Genomic DNA, 14,434 nt, shown 5'->3' on the forward strand with positions numbered 1-14,434 from the left:
TACATACACAGACATACACACTCTCAAGTACACACTCACAAACACCTTTAGCAATTCATCTTCCAAGGCGGCCAATTACGTAGGGATACCAGTCTTAAGTAAACTAACAAGGCACAGGCCTTAATGATCCCTCTAACTTGATCTAATTGACCTATGCCAATGACGTGATTAGACTCATCTGTGATTTGTTCTCAAATATGGCCTCATTCTGAAAGCCTTGGCTCCACTACAACTTGTACTGGGGAATAAATTTGGCTTGCTCATCTCATTCCTTGAACAGTGTCTGGGACGTAGCAGGCCTTCCATCTAACTTGCAGAAACCAGTCGCTAAAGGTCTCTTCTCATGCAATGCAATAAAACGTCACATTAAAATAGGTGCTGGTTTGACATTCTTTCACATACTCAAGGTGGCACAAAATAGAGACAAACTGTTGTACATTAAAGGAAATTTCCACATATTTTAAAAGCACAAGTCCAGAATCTAGATTTGAAAAGAGGAGATCACCTGTTGAAATGTGGCTTCCTCTAGTCCTGATCGATGGAACTCTGCAAGGATGGCTCTCAGGAAGCCCTGTTCCAGAATGGAGGAATTTCTTAAAGGAAACAAGGGGATGTGAGTTTTTGTTAGTGGCTATAACCCCACCCCAGAGGAAAGCCAAATAAAGCTTTTCTGTGTCTTTGGAAAAGAGAGAAAATCTGGAAAATACTTTTTCCTATATTATTTGGCAAGGTTCCCCCTGACCCCCAAACTCTCAAACTGATACAGAAAATGTCATTGTGGAAAAGAGGGAACACAGCAACTACGTCTGGAAATATCCTCGTCACTCAGAAATACCCATGTCCTCATTTCATGACCTGAGCGCATCATTCAGTGTTGAGAAAAGAGGCTGCTTCCTTTTTTTTTTCTGTTCCTATCTTAGCACTTTTACACCCTAAATACCTATAATATAGCTCAATAAGTGACAAATATTCTATTATCTTAGGGTTAAATTTCTGTCTCCCAGACTAGACAGTGTCCCTACAAAAAAAGAACTGTGTTATCAGTAAGTGCAGGTTGAATGAATAAAAGCTGAGAAAGGGAAACATGTTTCCACAGGCTTCCAGGAAAGGCTCAGGAAGTGGAGCATCTTACTTGATGGCCATGATGTACGATGACGAAAACATCTCATCAACAGCTTCCATTGAGTGGGCTATGGTAACCAGGCCAGGGGAGTTAGGCTTCTGCTGGGAGAACTCACAGATCTCTGTGGCACGCCTGCAAATGTCCAGGCAGCGTCGCGCGTCTCCAGAGAGTGCTGCTACCTATAATAGGCAATATTTTATTCCTGAGGCCACCTTAGCTCAGAAGAACCAACAGATTCTGTGTTCAACTAAAAAGAAAAGGTGGTGCTGGCAATGGACGTAAGCCTAAAGTTAAGTACTTAGCCCTGGTAGGGAACCTTGAGGAAGAAAATAAATGAATTATTATATTGTGCATGGGACTCTCATCCTCTAGTCCAAACCTCTGTCTTGGTTTTACAGTTAACTCCACAGTGGACAATGCAGAGATTCTCAGCTTTACCATTCAGGAAACGAAGTTTAAAAGCAGAGACCTTTAGTTCAAGATTATTACTGAAGCATCTGGAAACAGAGTTCTCATTCCTTGCATAGAGAGAGACATGTGCCCCCAGAAGGAGCCAGCCAAAGCCAAGAGGCTGGAGTGGAGCGTATCTGGAGGTAAAGCCATAGCCAGGGCCCCCCTACAGCACATGGTGAATTTGGGATTGGCTTGGTCAATGGCTAAGAGGCCCAGAATCAAGAATGGAGGAAGGGGCTGGGTGCGATGGCTCACACCTGTAATCCCAGAACTTTGGGAAGCCACGGTTACCTGAGGTCAGGAGTTTGAGACCAGCCTGGCCAACATGGCGAAACCCCATCTCTACTAAAAACACAAAAATTAGCCAGGGCCAGGCAGAGTGGGTCATGCCTGTAATCCCAGAACTTTGGAGGCCTAGGCAGGTGGATCACTTGAGATCAGGAGTTCAAGACCCAATATGGTGAAACCCCATCTCTACTAAAAATATAAAAATTAGCCAGGCGTGGTGGCACATGCCTGTAATCCCAGCTACTGGGGAGGCTGAGGCAGAAGAATCATTTGAACCCAGGAGGCGGAGGTTGCAGTGAGCCGAAATCACGCCACTGCACTCCAACCTAGGTGAAAAACCTAGACTCCATCTCAAAAAAAAAAAAAAAAAAAAATCACTTTTTAAATAACTCAAGACAGAAACATGACTATTGGCTTATGTTTTTCCCTTCCTCTAATCCCGCACATTGAACTGGTAAGGGTGTCCTGTAGACCTTCCTGCTTCGTCAGTTCTCCTGCCCTCCCATCACCACCTGTACAGCCTGTGAAGAGGTACCTTGTGTGGTAAATAGCAGGGACTCAAGAACTACTGCAGGGGCCTCAGGAAAAAGTGAAAGGAGAACTCTGGGAGGTAAGGAAACACCTAAACCAGTCTGACCCCAAGGGTATCGGTGAGCCTTGATGACCCTATGCATCCCTTCAGGCTGCTGGTGGGGCAAGGGAGACACAAGAAAAAGCTGAGGCCCAGCTAACGTGGAACCGAACAGGACATCCCTGCATGCACCTGACCTCCACTACAGCCTCAGTACAGGTTGAGTGAGACAAATTACACAGAAGGGATGGCAGAGGAAACCACCTGCTTTAACTTTGGTGCTAGGTGGATATGGGGTACAAAAAAAAAAAACTTGCGGCCGGGCGCGGTGGCTCAAGCCTGTAATCCCAGCGCTTTGGGAGGCCGAGGCGGGTGGATCACGAGGTCAAGAGATCGAGACCATCCTGGTCAACATGGTGAAACCCTGTCTCTACTAAAACTACAAAAAATTAGCTGGGCATGGTGGCGCGTGCCTGTAGTCCCAGCTACTCAGGAGGCTGAGGCAGGAGAATTGCCTGAACCCAGGAGGCGGAGGTTGCGGTGAGCCGAGATCGCGCCATTGCACTCCAGCCTGGGTAACAAGAGTGAAACTCCGTCTCAAAAAAAACAAAAAACAAAAAACAAACAAACAAACAAAACAAACAAACAAACAAAAAAAACAAACTTGCTTTTTTTTTTTTGAGATAGAGTTTTGCTCTTGTTGCCCAGGCTGGAGTACAATGGTACAATCTTGGCTCACTATTACCTCCAACTCCTGGGTTCAGGCAATTTTCCTGCCTCAGCCTCCTGAGTAGCTGGGATTACAGGCATGGACCAACTTGCCCGGCTAATTTTTGTATTTTTAGTAGAGACGGGATTTCACTATGTTGGCCAGGCTGGTCTCAAACTCCTAACCTCAGGTGATCCACCTGCCTCAGCCTTCCAAAGTGCTGGGATTACAGGCGTGAGCCACCATGCCCAGCCAAGTTTTTCTTTTTTCTTTTTTGTTTGTTTGAGAGAGGCTGGAGTGCAGTGGTGTGATCATGGCTCACTGCAGCCTCAATCTCTTGGGCTCAAGCAATCCTCCCACCTCAGCCTCCTAAGTAGCTGGGTCTATGGGCACATGCCATCGCACTGGGCTAATTTATTTATTTTTTTGAGACAAAGTCTCACTCTGTTACCCACACCAGCATGCAGTGGCATGATCTCAGCTCACTGCAACCTCTGCCTCCTAGGTTCAAGCAATTCTCCTGCCTCAGCCTCCATAGTAGCTGAGACTACAGGTGGACGCTGCCATGCCCGGCTAAGTTTTTGTATTTTAGTAGAGATGGGGTTTCACCATGATACCCAGGCTGGTCAAGAACTCCTAAACTCAGGCAATCCGCCTGCCTCGACCTCCCAAAATGCTAGGATTACTGGCATGAGCCACTGTGCCTGGCCTCATTGGGCTAATTTTTAAATTTTTTGTAGAGATGGGGTTTTAATATGTTGCCCAGGCTGGTCTCAAACTCCCGGGCTCAAGTGATCCTCTCACCTTGACCTCCCAAAGTGCTGGGATTACAGTCATGAGCCATCTCACCTGGACACTCCCCTGAGTTTTTAGAACTGTAAGCCCTCACTTGGATTTGTAGCCCAAATTTATGTTGTCTTTTCTACAATCCTCAAGTGGAGAATTTTATTTAAAAAATGGTAACAGCTGGTAGTGCCTCTAGATAAGTAACAGAAAAAAAAATTTTTTTTTAATGAATTCAACTTCAACCCCGGCCCCAATTAATTCTCAAATAAAGGAGCATTCTGAATCCCATGCATATAGTAAAAATAAAATAAAAATCAAGACACGAAAACAAGAAAGCAAGGCCATATATGCATGGGAACCAGCAGAATCAGTGGATATCAGAATCGGACCCCTAAAGACTTCAGATATCATAATTGTTAAGATACAGAATATAAAGCAGATTCCACCGGGTGTGGTGGCTCATGCCTGTAATCCCAGAACTTTGGGAGGGATCACGAGGTCGGAAGTTCAAGACCAGCCTGACCAACATGGTGAAACCCCATCTCTACTAAAAATACAAAAATTAGCTGGGCATGGTGGTGCATGCTTGTAATCCCAGCTACTCAGGACGCTGAGGCAGGAAAATCACTTGAACCCAGAAGGTGGAGGTTGCAGTGAGCCAAGATTACGCCACTGCGCTCTAGCCTGGGCAACAGAGTGAGACACTGTCTTAAAAATTAAATAAACAAAATTAAATTAAATTTAAATTAAAAAACCCAAAATTCTGGCTGGGTGAGGTGGCTAATACCTGTAATCCCAGAACTTTGGGAGGCCAAGGCGGGTGGATCATGAGTTCAGGAGATGGAGACCATCCTGGCTAACATGGTGAAATCCCTGTCTCTACTAAAAATACAAAAAATTAGCTGGGCATGGTGGCACATGCCTGTAGTCCTGGCTACTAGGGAGGCTGAGGCAGGCAAATTGCTTGAACCCAGGAGGCAGAGGTTGCAATGAGCCAAGATTGTGCCACTGCACTCCAGCCAGGGCGACAGAGCAAGACTCCATCTCAAAAAAAAAAAAAAAAAAAACAAAAAACTGAGCATGTTAAGAAACTAACTTTAAGATGCCTTAGATCAGGAAACAACAAAGTGTGACCCACCACCTGTTTTTATAAATAGTTGTACTGTTGTAATTCCAGCACTTTGGGAGGCCGAGGCGGGTGGATCTCCTGAGGTCGGGAGTTCGAGACCAGCCTGGGCAACATGGTGAAACCCCGTCTCTACTAAAAATACAAAAGTAGCTGGGAGTGGTGGCACATGCCTGTAATCCCAGCTACTTGGGAGGCCAAGGCAGGAGAACTGTCTGAGCCCAGGAGGTGAAGGTTGCAGTGAGCCAAGATTGCACCTTTGTACTCCAGTGACACTATGTCTCAAAATAAATAAATAAATAAAATAAGGTTTTACTGGAACATATGCTCGTTCATTCACATATTGTCTGTGACTACGCGAAGGCAAAGATGAGTTGCTGTGACAGAGTTTTTTATGGCTGATTCTGGCCTGCAAAGCCTAAAACATTTTCTACCTAGCCCTTTAAGAAGCTTGCTGACCTTTGTTCTAGATCCTTCCTCTATTTCATACTGCTGGGTGTACATACGACCACTGGGGCCTTGGCAATTTGTACGTAATCTATCAAACTCTTTGCCCTAGAGATCACCCCTCCACTACAATGAGCAGTGAGCCAAGATGCAACATTGCACCCCAGCCTGGGCGACAGAGTGACTCTAAGAAAACAAAAAACAAAAAAGTATGGCATAAAAAAAGGATCATTTGTAGAAAAGAAAGAGCCTCTTAGATTATGCATAAGAGAAAAAGTAAAAAATTCTACCCATAAAATGCCTAGAAAACTTTGAGGATCTTTCCTGGAAAGCAAAGCTTGGAGACAGGCATAAAGCGGGCTCACCTCTCACCCTAGTCCCTAACATAGTAGCCAGCTCCGATCAGGAGTCATGTTCTGCTGCTACAGCCATTCAGGGTGAAGAGTGTGTCTGCGAGAGGAAACTAGAAATAAGTTTATAATTGTTTTACGTGCTGAAATACTTGTAGATGTATGGTTTCTTTCTTTCTTTCAGCTTGAGGCAGACATTTAACCCACTTTCTTCCTCAGTAGCTGGGGAGACTAGTCTTCGGGGAACTCTCAGGGGGCATTTTCCTAGTAGACTTGGAGGGGAGGGGCATCCAATACCTCCTATCTAGCATGGAGTGTACACCTTGCTGGGCGTGTTATAGACATGATCTTGTTAAATTTTCACAATGACCCTATGAGGTGAGTACTCCCATTCTTCTTCAGAGAAGAAAACTGAGGCTCAGGAAATTTTTAAGTAACTTTCCTACAACCTTCTGCAAACTTACTAAGCGTTAGAGCCAGAATTTAAACGAGGGTTGTCTACCTGACTATACTATCCCTTTCATTATGCAAAACTGCTTGCTCCCTGAATCAATTCATGTTAGCTTGCATATAAACCCACAATACTTATGGCCCTCTAATCAATCATAAAATAAAAAGGCTAAGGAATTTCTCTGAATCTGTCTCTCTTTTTTGATATTTTTACAGGACTTTCTAAATTTCTCTCCATCCTCAGAGCACCCAGCATAGGACCTCATACCCAGCAGGTACTCAGCAAAGATGTGCTGACTGACTTACGGGTGCAGCTGGTGACTTACCTTCCTGGCTACCAGCTGGATGGCATCATCCTCAAAGGCCTTTAGACATTTGAGCCGGGACCTTAGGATCTGCTGCAGCTGATTATATGTATAGGGCTGGAAGAACATCCTGGTAAGACCCTGGGAAGCCAAAACGACAGAGGAATAAGTTTGTTGATTGCTCATTGATTATCCAGGTGGAAAGTCACCAAACCTGATTACCAAGTCGCATATAACAATTTACACATTTCATACCTAGACAACCACTGCCTTCAACCACTCTTTACTGACAATGGCCAGTGGTGTCCTGTAGGGCAGTAGTTCTCAAACTATTTTTTCATTTCTCTTAAGGACCTTTGATTCTATTAGAATCATTTGGAAGTAGATAAAAGCTGAGGTGCTTTAACTGAAGTGCGTGAGAGGATTTTCAGATCTCTGCTATGCATTGTCACCGCACCTGGCTTCACTTACCAGGCTCTTCATGATTTCTTAGTGTGCTTCCTGCTGAACTGCAAGGCCCATGAAGACAGACATTGCGTTCACCTGGATTATTGCGCTATTCCAAGCACCTAACACTGCCTGGCAGGTTGTAAGTGCTAAAATATTTGTTAAATTAATCAAATCTCCAGGGCTGGGTGCAGTTTAAAAGTGCACAGGTAAGCAGAACACTAAGATAGGATGTTTGCAGAAAATCATGCAATGGTGATGCATTCCTCAACATAGAAACTATAAGCATTGCAGAAATCACATTTCTTAATTTCCCCATTTATTTTAGTTTTCATTTTTGCAGAACTTCTTTTTTTGGGACAGTCTCGCTCTGTTGCCCAGGCTGGAGTGCAGTGGCACAATCTCAGCTCACTCCAACCTCTGCCTCCAGGGTTCAAGCAAGTCTCCTGCCTCAGCTTCCTAAGCAACTGGGATTACGGGCATGCACCACCACACCCAGCTATTTTTTTGTATTTTTAGTAGATGTGGGGTTTTACCATGTTGGCCAGGCTGGTCTTGAACTCCTGACCTCAAGTGATCCACCTACCTCAGCCTCCCAAAGTGCTGGGTTTACAGGCATGACCCACTCACTGCACCTGGCCCATTTTGGCAGAACTTCCTGGCCAAGTTTACAGATCTGTAAGAACAGCATGGGAACTGCCCTAGAACTTACCAGTCGGCTGGACACCCGGTTCATCATGATTCGCTCTGGCAGGTCCATTGTGTTGGCAATGGCAAGGACCACAAGCCGGGCCTTCTTGTGAGTGGGCCAGTCAAAGAGATTGTACATTACGTCTTGTTTGTGAGTCCACAGAAGGTCAAGCTGCCAGGGAAAAGGAGAGAGGTGCACAGTCAATCAGAGACTGAGCTGGGATTCAGAATGACAACCTATAACCATTGCTTTAGCTGCACGTTTCCCAGGTCACAGTACCACAGCAGCAAGGCAGTCCATTGACACAAGCCTCTCAGCACCAGAAAATGGGCTCAGAGGAATGCAGAAGGGAGCCAGGACTTTCCTCCCCACTACCCAGTACTTGCTCCTGAAACATAAACACAGCCTTGATTCTTCTGTCCTCCCATGGGCACCTCACCTCATCCACAAGCAGGACGGTGGTTTCCTGAGGAGACTCTCGGGTGCAGAATCGCTTTGCCAGCAGTTCTGCCGCGTGGCTGGCTGTTGCTTTTTGGCCCGTTAGCTTCTGCATTAGGGGAAACACAGTTGTGAGGAACTGTAAGGCTCTTACACCTCTGGGCTTAAAGTTAAATCTGTAAACGGAGGGAGGCATTTAGCCTGAGGACTTCAGAATCCTACATTCTGCCTTCCACTCTAGTCTTAACCTTAACTTGGAAGGACAAGAGAAGGCACCAAAAGACAAGATAAAAAAAAGTGTATGATTTTGAAATGCAAATGAGTCATGGGCTGGACCAGAAGCACCCTTAAAATCATGATTACATAATTCTATAACTAGATGTTACTTGCCCCATGAATAAAAGAGCAAGGCTCAACCTCTGGGCTGCCATGGACCCCTTTTCCATGTTGTCACACTGCTACCTGTGAGCTCACAGTTTTCACCATGTGGATAAGTACTGGCTTCCTGCCTTGCAGTCATTATCCAGCTCCTAGACTTTGAAGTCCTTGAGGGTAAGAATTCTGCCTTCCTTGCCCTTGCTACCTCTATAGAAAGGACAATGCCTGTCATATTATGAATATGCAATATACAGAAAATTAAGTAACTCTTTCCTTTTTCATGTGCCACTAAGAAACTGTATTTCCAAAAAGCCTAAACAGTTCTGCTTACCTGCAAGATTTGCACATAGACTTGGTGGGGCTCTGTCAGCTTCATGCCATTGACCTCAATGTATTGAAAGGGAGGAACATCATTGGCTTGGGCTGCCTGCTGCAGGCAGCGTATCACCTCATGCACAGTAGCAGTCTTTCCTGTCCCAGGGACACCAGAGATGTACATGCACCTAGAGCAAGAAGGGAAAACCCATGGGGTAGGTCTTAGCCAGCCACTGCACTCTATAATCAGTGAGGAGTGTGGGAACGTACACTGAGGGAAGGACCGAGGCCCTTGAAATGCGGAGGTGGAGGTAGTGAGGACCATCCTTGGAAGCTGGTCAGAGTAGGACCTGCTTATATTGAATCATTCATTCCACAAGCAATGCTACATGCAAACTGCCTACTCAAAGAATGCCAGTTTCTTTCTTTTTGAAAGGCAACATTCCTGTTCCTACAGAATTACTTTGGCAAAAAATACTTCAGAAGCTTTAGGCTTTAGCAATGATTTGGTCTATTCTGCTGATACGGGAGAAAGCCCATGTGGCTGAACTGTAACACCTAAGGCATTCTACTAACAGGGGCCTTATTCTCCAAACTACCCTGCCTGAATTACATGACTCACCCTCCGGTATGGTCAAGGAGTTTGCTTTCCACAAAGTTGTAGATGTCTTGGAATTCCTGTTCCCGACAGGGAAGAGACTCAGGTACAGCAGAAACATGCAGCCTACCATTGATGATAAATAGGAGAAAAGGAATACTTTAGGAACATTCCCCAACCATTTACTCATTAGTCAATGGAAAATGATTATAGTTTCTTGTCTATGGTTTCTACATGAAAACTCAGTCTCAAATGCCAGAGAATCCATTCTCAAATTCCTCCATTTGGCCTCAAATTCCTCCATTTGGCCTCAAAATCCTTGGCCTCCGTTTCTCCATCCAAATTACATGAGTGGACCTCATTCCACAGGAGATTCAGATTTTGCTTGATTTCTGACAGGATCCAGATTTATATATTCTGAAAGTCTCCATATGGTTCTAAAGGGCACCATAACCAAGAGGCCCTGTCCTGACTAATCATATTCTATCCCTGCAGAAATGATGGCAGTAGACGGGAAGGTCAGTCCTCCCAGGGCCTGTCCACATTGGCTCGCCTAGATGCTGCTTGAGAGGTTTCTTTTTTCTAAATATACACATTCACTTTACCTCGATCGGTAAAAGTGTAGATACACAGTGTATCTATCTACCTTTATTAGGTAGACCAGTGACTGCTCATCACTCTCATTTTATATGAATGAAAGCAGATGCCCCATTGTTCATGCCTCTCGAAAGGGGACCGAGAGCAGCAGTACCTCAGCCGGGCTTTCTCCAACATGCTGGCTGGCTCCTGGGCAGCCAGGTTTCGACTACGGATCTGAGGAGTGGCACAACGTGGTGTTCTAGGCTTGGGCTGTATTCAAAACAGAGAACATATTTCAAAAGGAAAAAGCAAAACACCATCCAGGACACACCAGCAAATGTGATTTGTGCTGATCTGATAAAAGGAAGTGAGGTGGTGAATTCCCCCTTAGTTCCTTGCTGTATAAAGGACCGTGACTCTCCCTCTCTCACCTCACATTGCATAAACTTTGTTCATCATCCAAACAGTTTCTTTTTTCTAATTTATATATAATATCAGGATTTATAACAATGTCAGTCTGAGGAAAGAATTAATAAAAGTTTGGATTAAATACTATTTAAAAGTAAAATATTATCTTGAAAGACAAGAAATGTTTAAGAAACCCTAACTACTCTGCCCAAATACAGAGTAGAAGAGGAGACATAAACTAGGTTTGATTCATTAGATCTTTCTCTGGGCTTATTTGAAGATATAGTCAAGTGTCAGCCCAGGACTTCCATGGCCTACAGTGCAGGACTTGGAGAAACCTTGGCAGATTTTTCCACTCCAAGGTCACTGCTTAGTCTAGTTTAACAGCCCTGTATCTTTTTCCTTGGTCACGGCTTTCTAGAGCAGGCTTGCTGCTGCTACACTCATCTTCATGTATTTCTACAAAGCATTCCCTTCTATAGGTCATTTCACTCTACCTACCCTTTGCTTTTAGCCTGGCTAGAGAGAGAACAATCTCCCCACTTCCTCCTGAGGCAGAAAGCACTTAAACTCTGTTTAAAAGGCTTTACAGGGCGGTGCAGTGACTCATGCCTGTAATCCCAGCACTTTGGGAGGTCGAGGTAGGAAGACTGCTTAAACTCAGGAGTTTAAGACCAGCCTGGGCAACACAGAGGTGAACGCCCCCTCTAAATTAGCAAGGCATGATGGCACATGCCTGTAGTCCCAGCTACTTGGGAGGCTGAGGTAGAAGGATTGCTTGAGTCCAGGAGACCAAGGCTGGAGTGAATTGAGATCACACCACTGCACTCCAGCCTGGGCAACAGGCAGAGCAAGACCCTGTCTAAAAAAAAAAAAAAAAAAAAAAAAAAGTCTTTACATTTATGCTGAAGGTAGCCTATGCCCTATATCCCTAATTTTGGGTGGAAGCCACAAGACACAATCAAACCAGAGGCCTGTTAGGAACCAGGACACAAAGGAGGAGGTAAGTGGCGGCAAATGGGCATTACCACCTGAGCTCTGCCTCCTGTCAGAGCAGCAGAGGCATTAGATTCTCATAGGAGTGCAAACCCTATTGTAAACTGTGCGTGCAGGGGATCTTGGTTGCACGCTCCTTATGAAAATCTAATGCCTGATGATCTGGGGTAGAACAATCTCCCCACCCCTTGCCATTGGTAGAAAATTCGTCTTTCATGAAAGGGGTCTCTGGTGCCAAAAAGGCTGGGGACTGCTTATCTACTGGAATCCTTTCCTTAAAGATTTTTCTTTTTTCTTGAGACAGAGTCTCACTCCGTTGCCCAGGCTGGAGTGCTGGAGTTCAGCTCACAGACACCTCCGCCTCCCAGGTTCAAGTGATTCTACCACCTCAGCCTCCAGAGTAGCTGGGATTACAGGTGCCTGCCACCATGCCCAGCTAATGTTTGTATTTTCAGCAGTGACAGGTTTTGCCATTGTTGGCCAGGCTGGTCTTAAACTCCTGACCTCAAGTGGTCTGCTCACCTTGGCTGTATTACAGGTATTGGGATTACAGGTGTTGGTATTACAGGCGTGAGCTACTGCACCCTGCAGTTTCTTTGATTTCAACCCAAACCCTATCACATCTTCATATGGAAAAATGGACATCAGCTTTACAAAGTCTTCTAATTAAGATTTCTTAATATCGTTCCAAAGAATAAGATGCACCATCAATTTAACCTTAATTCAAACATTTCTCAAGACCACTTGAACATGAGAAGACCCTGGTCTGAATATCTTTTCGGTGTTCTGCTAAAGTTCCACAGGAAGCAGAAAAGATGTCTATTGATCTCCTTCCATCTTGCTGCAGCACAATTTGTTACCAATATGTAGGTAGCACTCCCAGTTTCTCAGGTGTATCAAGAGGGACAACAAAACTAACACTACGGCTCAGAGGCCAGACATACTATACGATACCCACTCTGCCAGTGCTCCATGGAAATGCAGAGAGGAGTCAGTCTCATACTTCCCTTAGGGAGTTCGGCTCTTGGCCATCTGATTCTGCACCATAAAAGGAACTTAAATCAAAAATCACTCTCTACTAGATTCACTTTCAGTCCTAGTGTTCACTTAGGTCCTTTTCTCCATGAATATTCCACAAGGAATAGCTTTGAATATAACAGACCTGTCCTCAGATTCCAGGTGTTACTAACCTGTGACCTCAGCATTTGCAACTTTTAAACTAACAGAAGGATGCTACACTGGAAAATAAACCTAGAAGAACCTTACACTTTTCTTTGGCGTCTTCGTGGGGGTCTTTAAGAGTGACTTCAGAGAAGATCGCAGGTTCCTGGACACAGTTCTGGGTGTTCTCCTTGGAAGGGGTGGTGTGGAAGCCTCCTCGTCTTCACTGCTAGAGTCTGAAATCTCTGCTGGTGGTAGAATCTCTTTCTCTTCTTGGTCACTTTTACTATTACCTAAAAACCTGAATGGTAGGGATATATTTTCTGACACTCAGTCTAAATAAGAAGAACTCCATAATGTCAGTGTGGATTAAATGTATTCAGGCTCTCTCCTATGACCAGGCAACATGAATACTTGCTACTGAGGCACTCTGTTATGACCATTTTTTTATATTATCTCATTAAACCCCTCAACAACTTTGTGACATGTATATTATTATATTTTGTAGATGAGGAGTTTCAGGCTTAGAAAGGTAAAGTTGCCTTCCCAAGGTTACACAGATAGTAAATGACAAAGCCCAGGTTCAAATCCAGGTCTGTCAGAATCCAGGTTCATGCTCTTAGGCACCCTATCCCACCACTAGTCCTGCAGAACACAATGATTAGGGATGGGAGCCACCTAAGCCCAGGAAGTATTTCTTGCCCCTTCAAACTAATACAATTATTTGAAACCTAACATAATCCCAGATATGCTAGGTAAAAGGTCAATTTCAATGGATTGGCAAATAAACAGCATAAGATGCTTTAAGAGACAAGATTATAGACATCAGAGATGGTAGCAGTGTTTCTCTGCCTGCCAAGTAGTAGTCTTACCGGAGCTGCTGCCTAATCCGGTTCATAGTCAAGAGAGAACTCTTTCTGCGGACACGATGGGGAGTACAGGTGGCTTCATTCTGAGTTTCTGCTTCTTTTGCATCCCTGCAAGAAATCATAGCTAGGTCACAGGAAGCAGTTTTGGATACCAGAGATCTGTAGCAGGTACTAGAAGATAGTCAAGTGGCCCGATTGGCTCCTAGTCTTTCTATATCTACTTTGAAAAGAACAAAACTTTCTTTTTGCTAAAAAGTTTATAATTGAAGCCTGACTCAAACCTCGAGTTCAAAGTCTGCCTTAAGCTAATTTAAATCAGATTCACCACCTCCCCAACAAGAGACCAAAATATAGTACTCCCAGGCAGAGGTGCGTGTCTTTTTGTTTCTGATGCATGTATGAATTTACTGGCCACACAGGCTCAAGGTCAGCAGAAATGCAGCTATATATTCAATATAAAGCATTTACTGAGCAACCTATTATGGACCAGGTGCTTAAGTTTCTAGGTTGCAAATAGTACAATTTGTAACTTCTGGCTTGTCGCATATTTATTTGCACAGCAAAGTTTGTTCTAAATGCCTTATCTTTTTCTACAGTATGTACTTGAGAATAGTCTCCAGTTAAAAAACAAGTCCTAGCCAAAGCAATGTCAAGAGAAAGAACTAACGGATATCCCAATTAAAACAAAGTAAGTCAAAATGTTACTGTTCACCACTGATATGAGCATATACCTAGAAAACCCTAAAGATGCTGGGTGTTGTGGCTCACACCTGTAATCCAGACACTCTGGGAGGCCGAGTTGGGTGGATCACGAGGTCAGGATATCAAGACTATCCTGGCTAACACAGTGAAACCTTGTCTCTACTAAAAAATACAAAAAATTGGCCGGGCGCGGTGGCTCAAGCCTGTAATCCCAGCACTTTGGGAGGCCGAGGCGGGTGGATCA

At 44.5% G+C, this 14,434-nt stretch overlaps 1 protein-coding gene across 6 annotated transcripts in view; it reads right to left on the reverse strand.

Moving 5' to 3' along the window:
- Window positions 1–14,434, reverse strand: part of ORC1 (origin recognition complex subunit 1) — a 36,841-nt gene that overhangs the window by 1,851 nt on the left and 20,556 nt on the right. For 5 of the 6 annotated variants that reach the window (XM_037745813.1, XM_037745814.1, XM_037745812.1 and 2 more), the window contains 10 exons: window positions 13,492–13,596; window positions 12,725–12,920; window positions 10,227–10,324; window positions 9,500–9,601; window positions 8,894–9,065; window positions 8,186–8,293; window positions 7,768–7,917; window positions 6,630–6,749; window positions 1,133–1,302; window positions 506–593 (listed from right to left, as the gene is read on the reverse strand). In XM_037745813.1, coding sequence (XP_037601741.1) covers window positions 506–593; window positions 1,133–1,302; window positions 6,630–6,749; window positions 7,768–7,917; window positions 8,186–8,293; window positions 8,894–9,065; window positions 9,500–9,601; window positions 10,227–10,324; window positions 12,725–12,920; window positions 13,492–13,596 — 1,309 coding nt within the window. The remainder of the gene's footprint in view (window positions 1–505; window positions 594–1,132; window positions 1,303–6,629; window positions 6,750–7,767; window positions 7,918–8,185; window positions 8,294–8,893; window positions 9,066–9,499; window positions 9,602–10,226; window positions 10,325–12,724; window positions 12,921–13,491; window positions 13,597–14,434) is intronic. The other variant, XM_037745816.1, reaches the window with a different exon arrangement.

Source organism: Cebus imitator, unplaced genomic scaffold (genome assembly GCF_001604975.1).
Source record: "Cebus imitator isolate Cc_AM_T3 unplaced genomic scaffold, Cebus_imitator-1.0 Scaffold214, whole genome shotgun sequence".
Taxonomy (NCBI): domain Eukaryota; kingdom Metazoa; phylum Chordata; class Mammalia; order Primates; family Cebidae; genus Cebus; species Cebus imitator.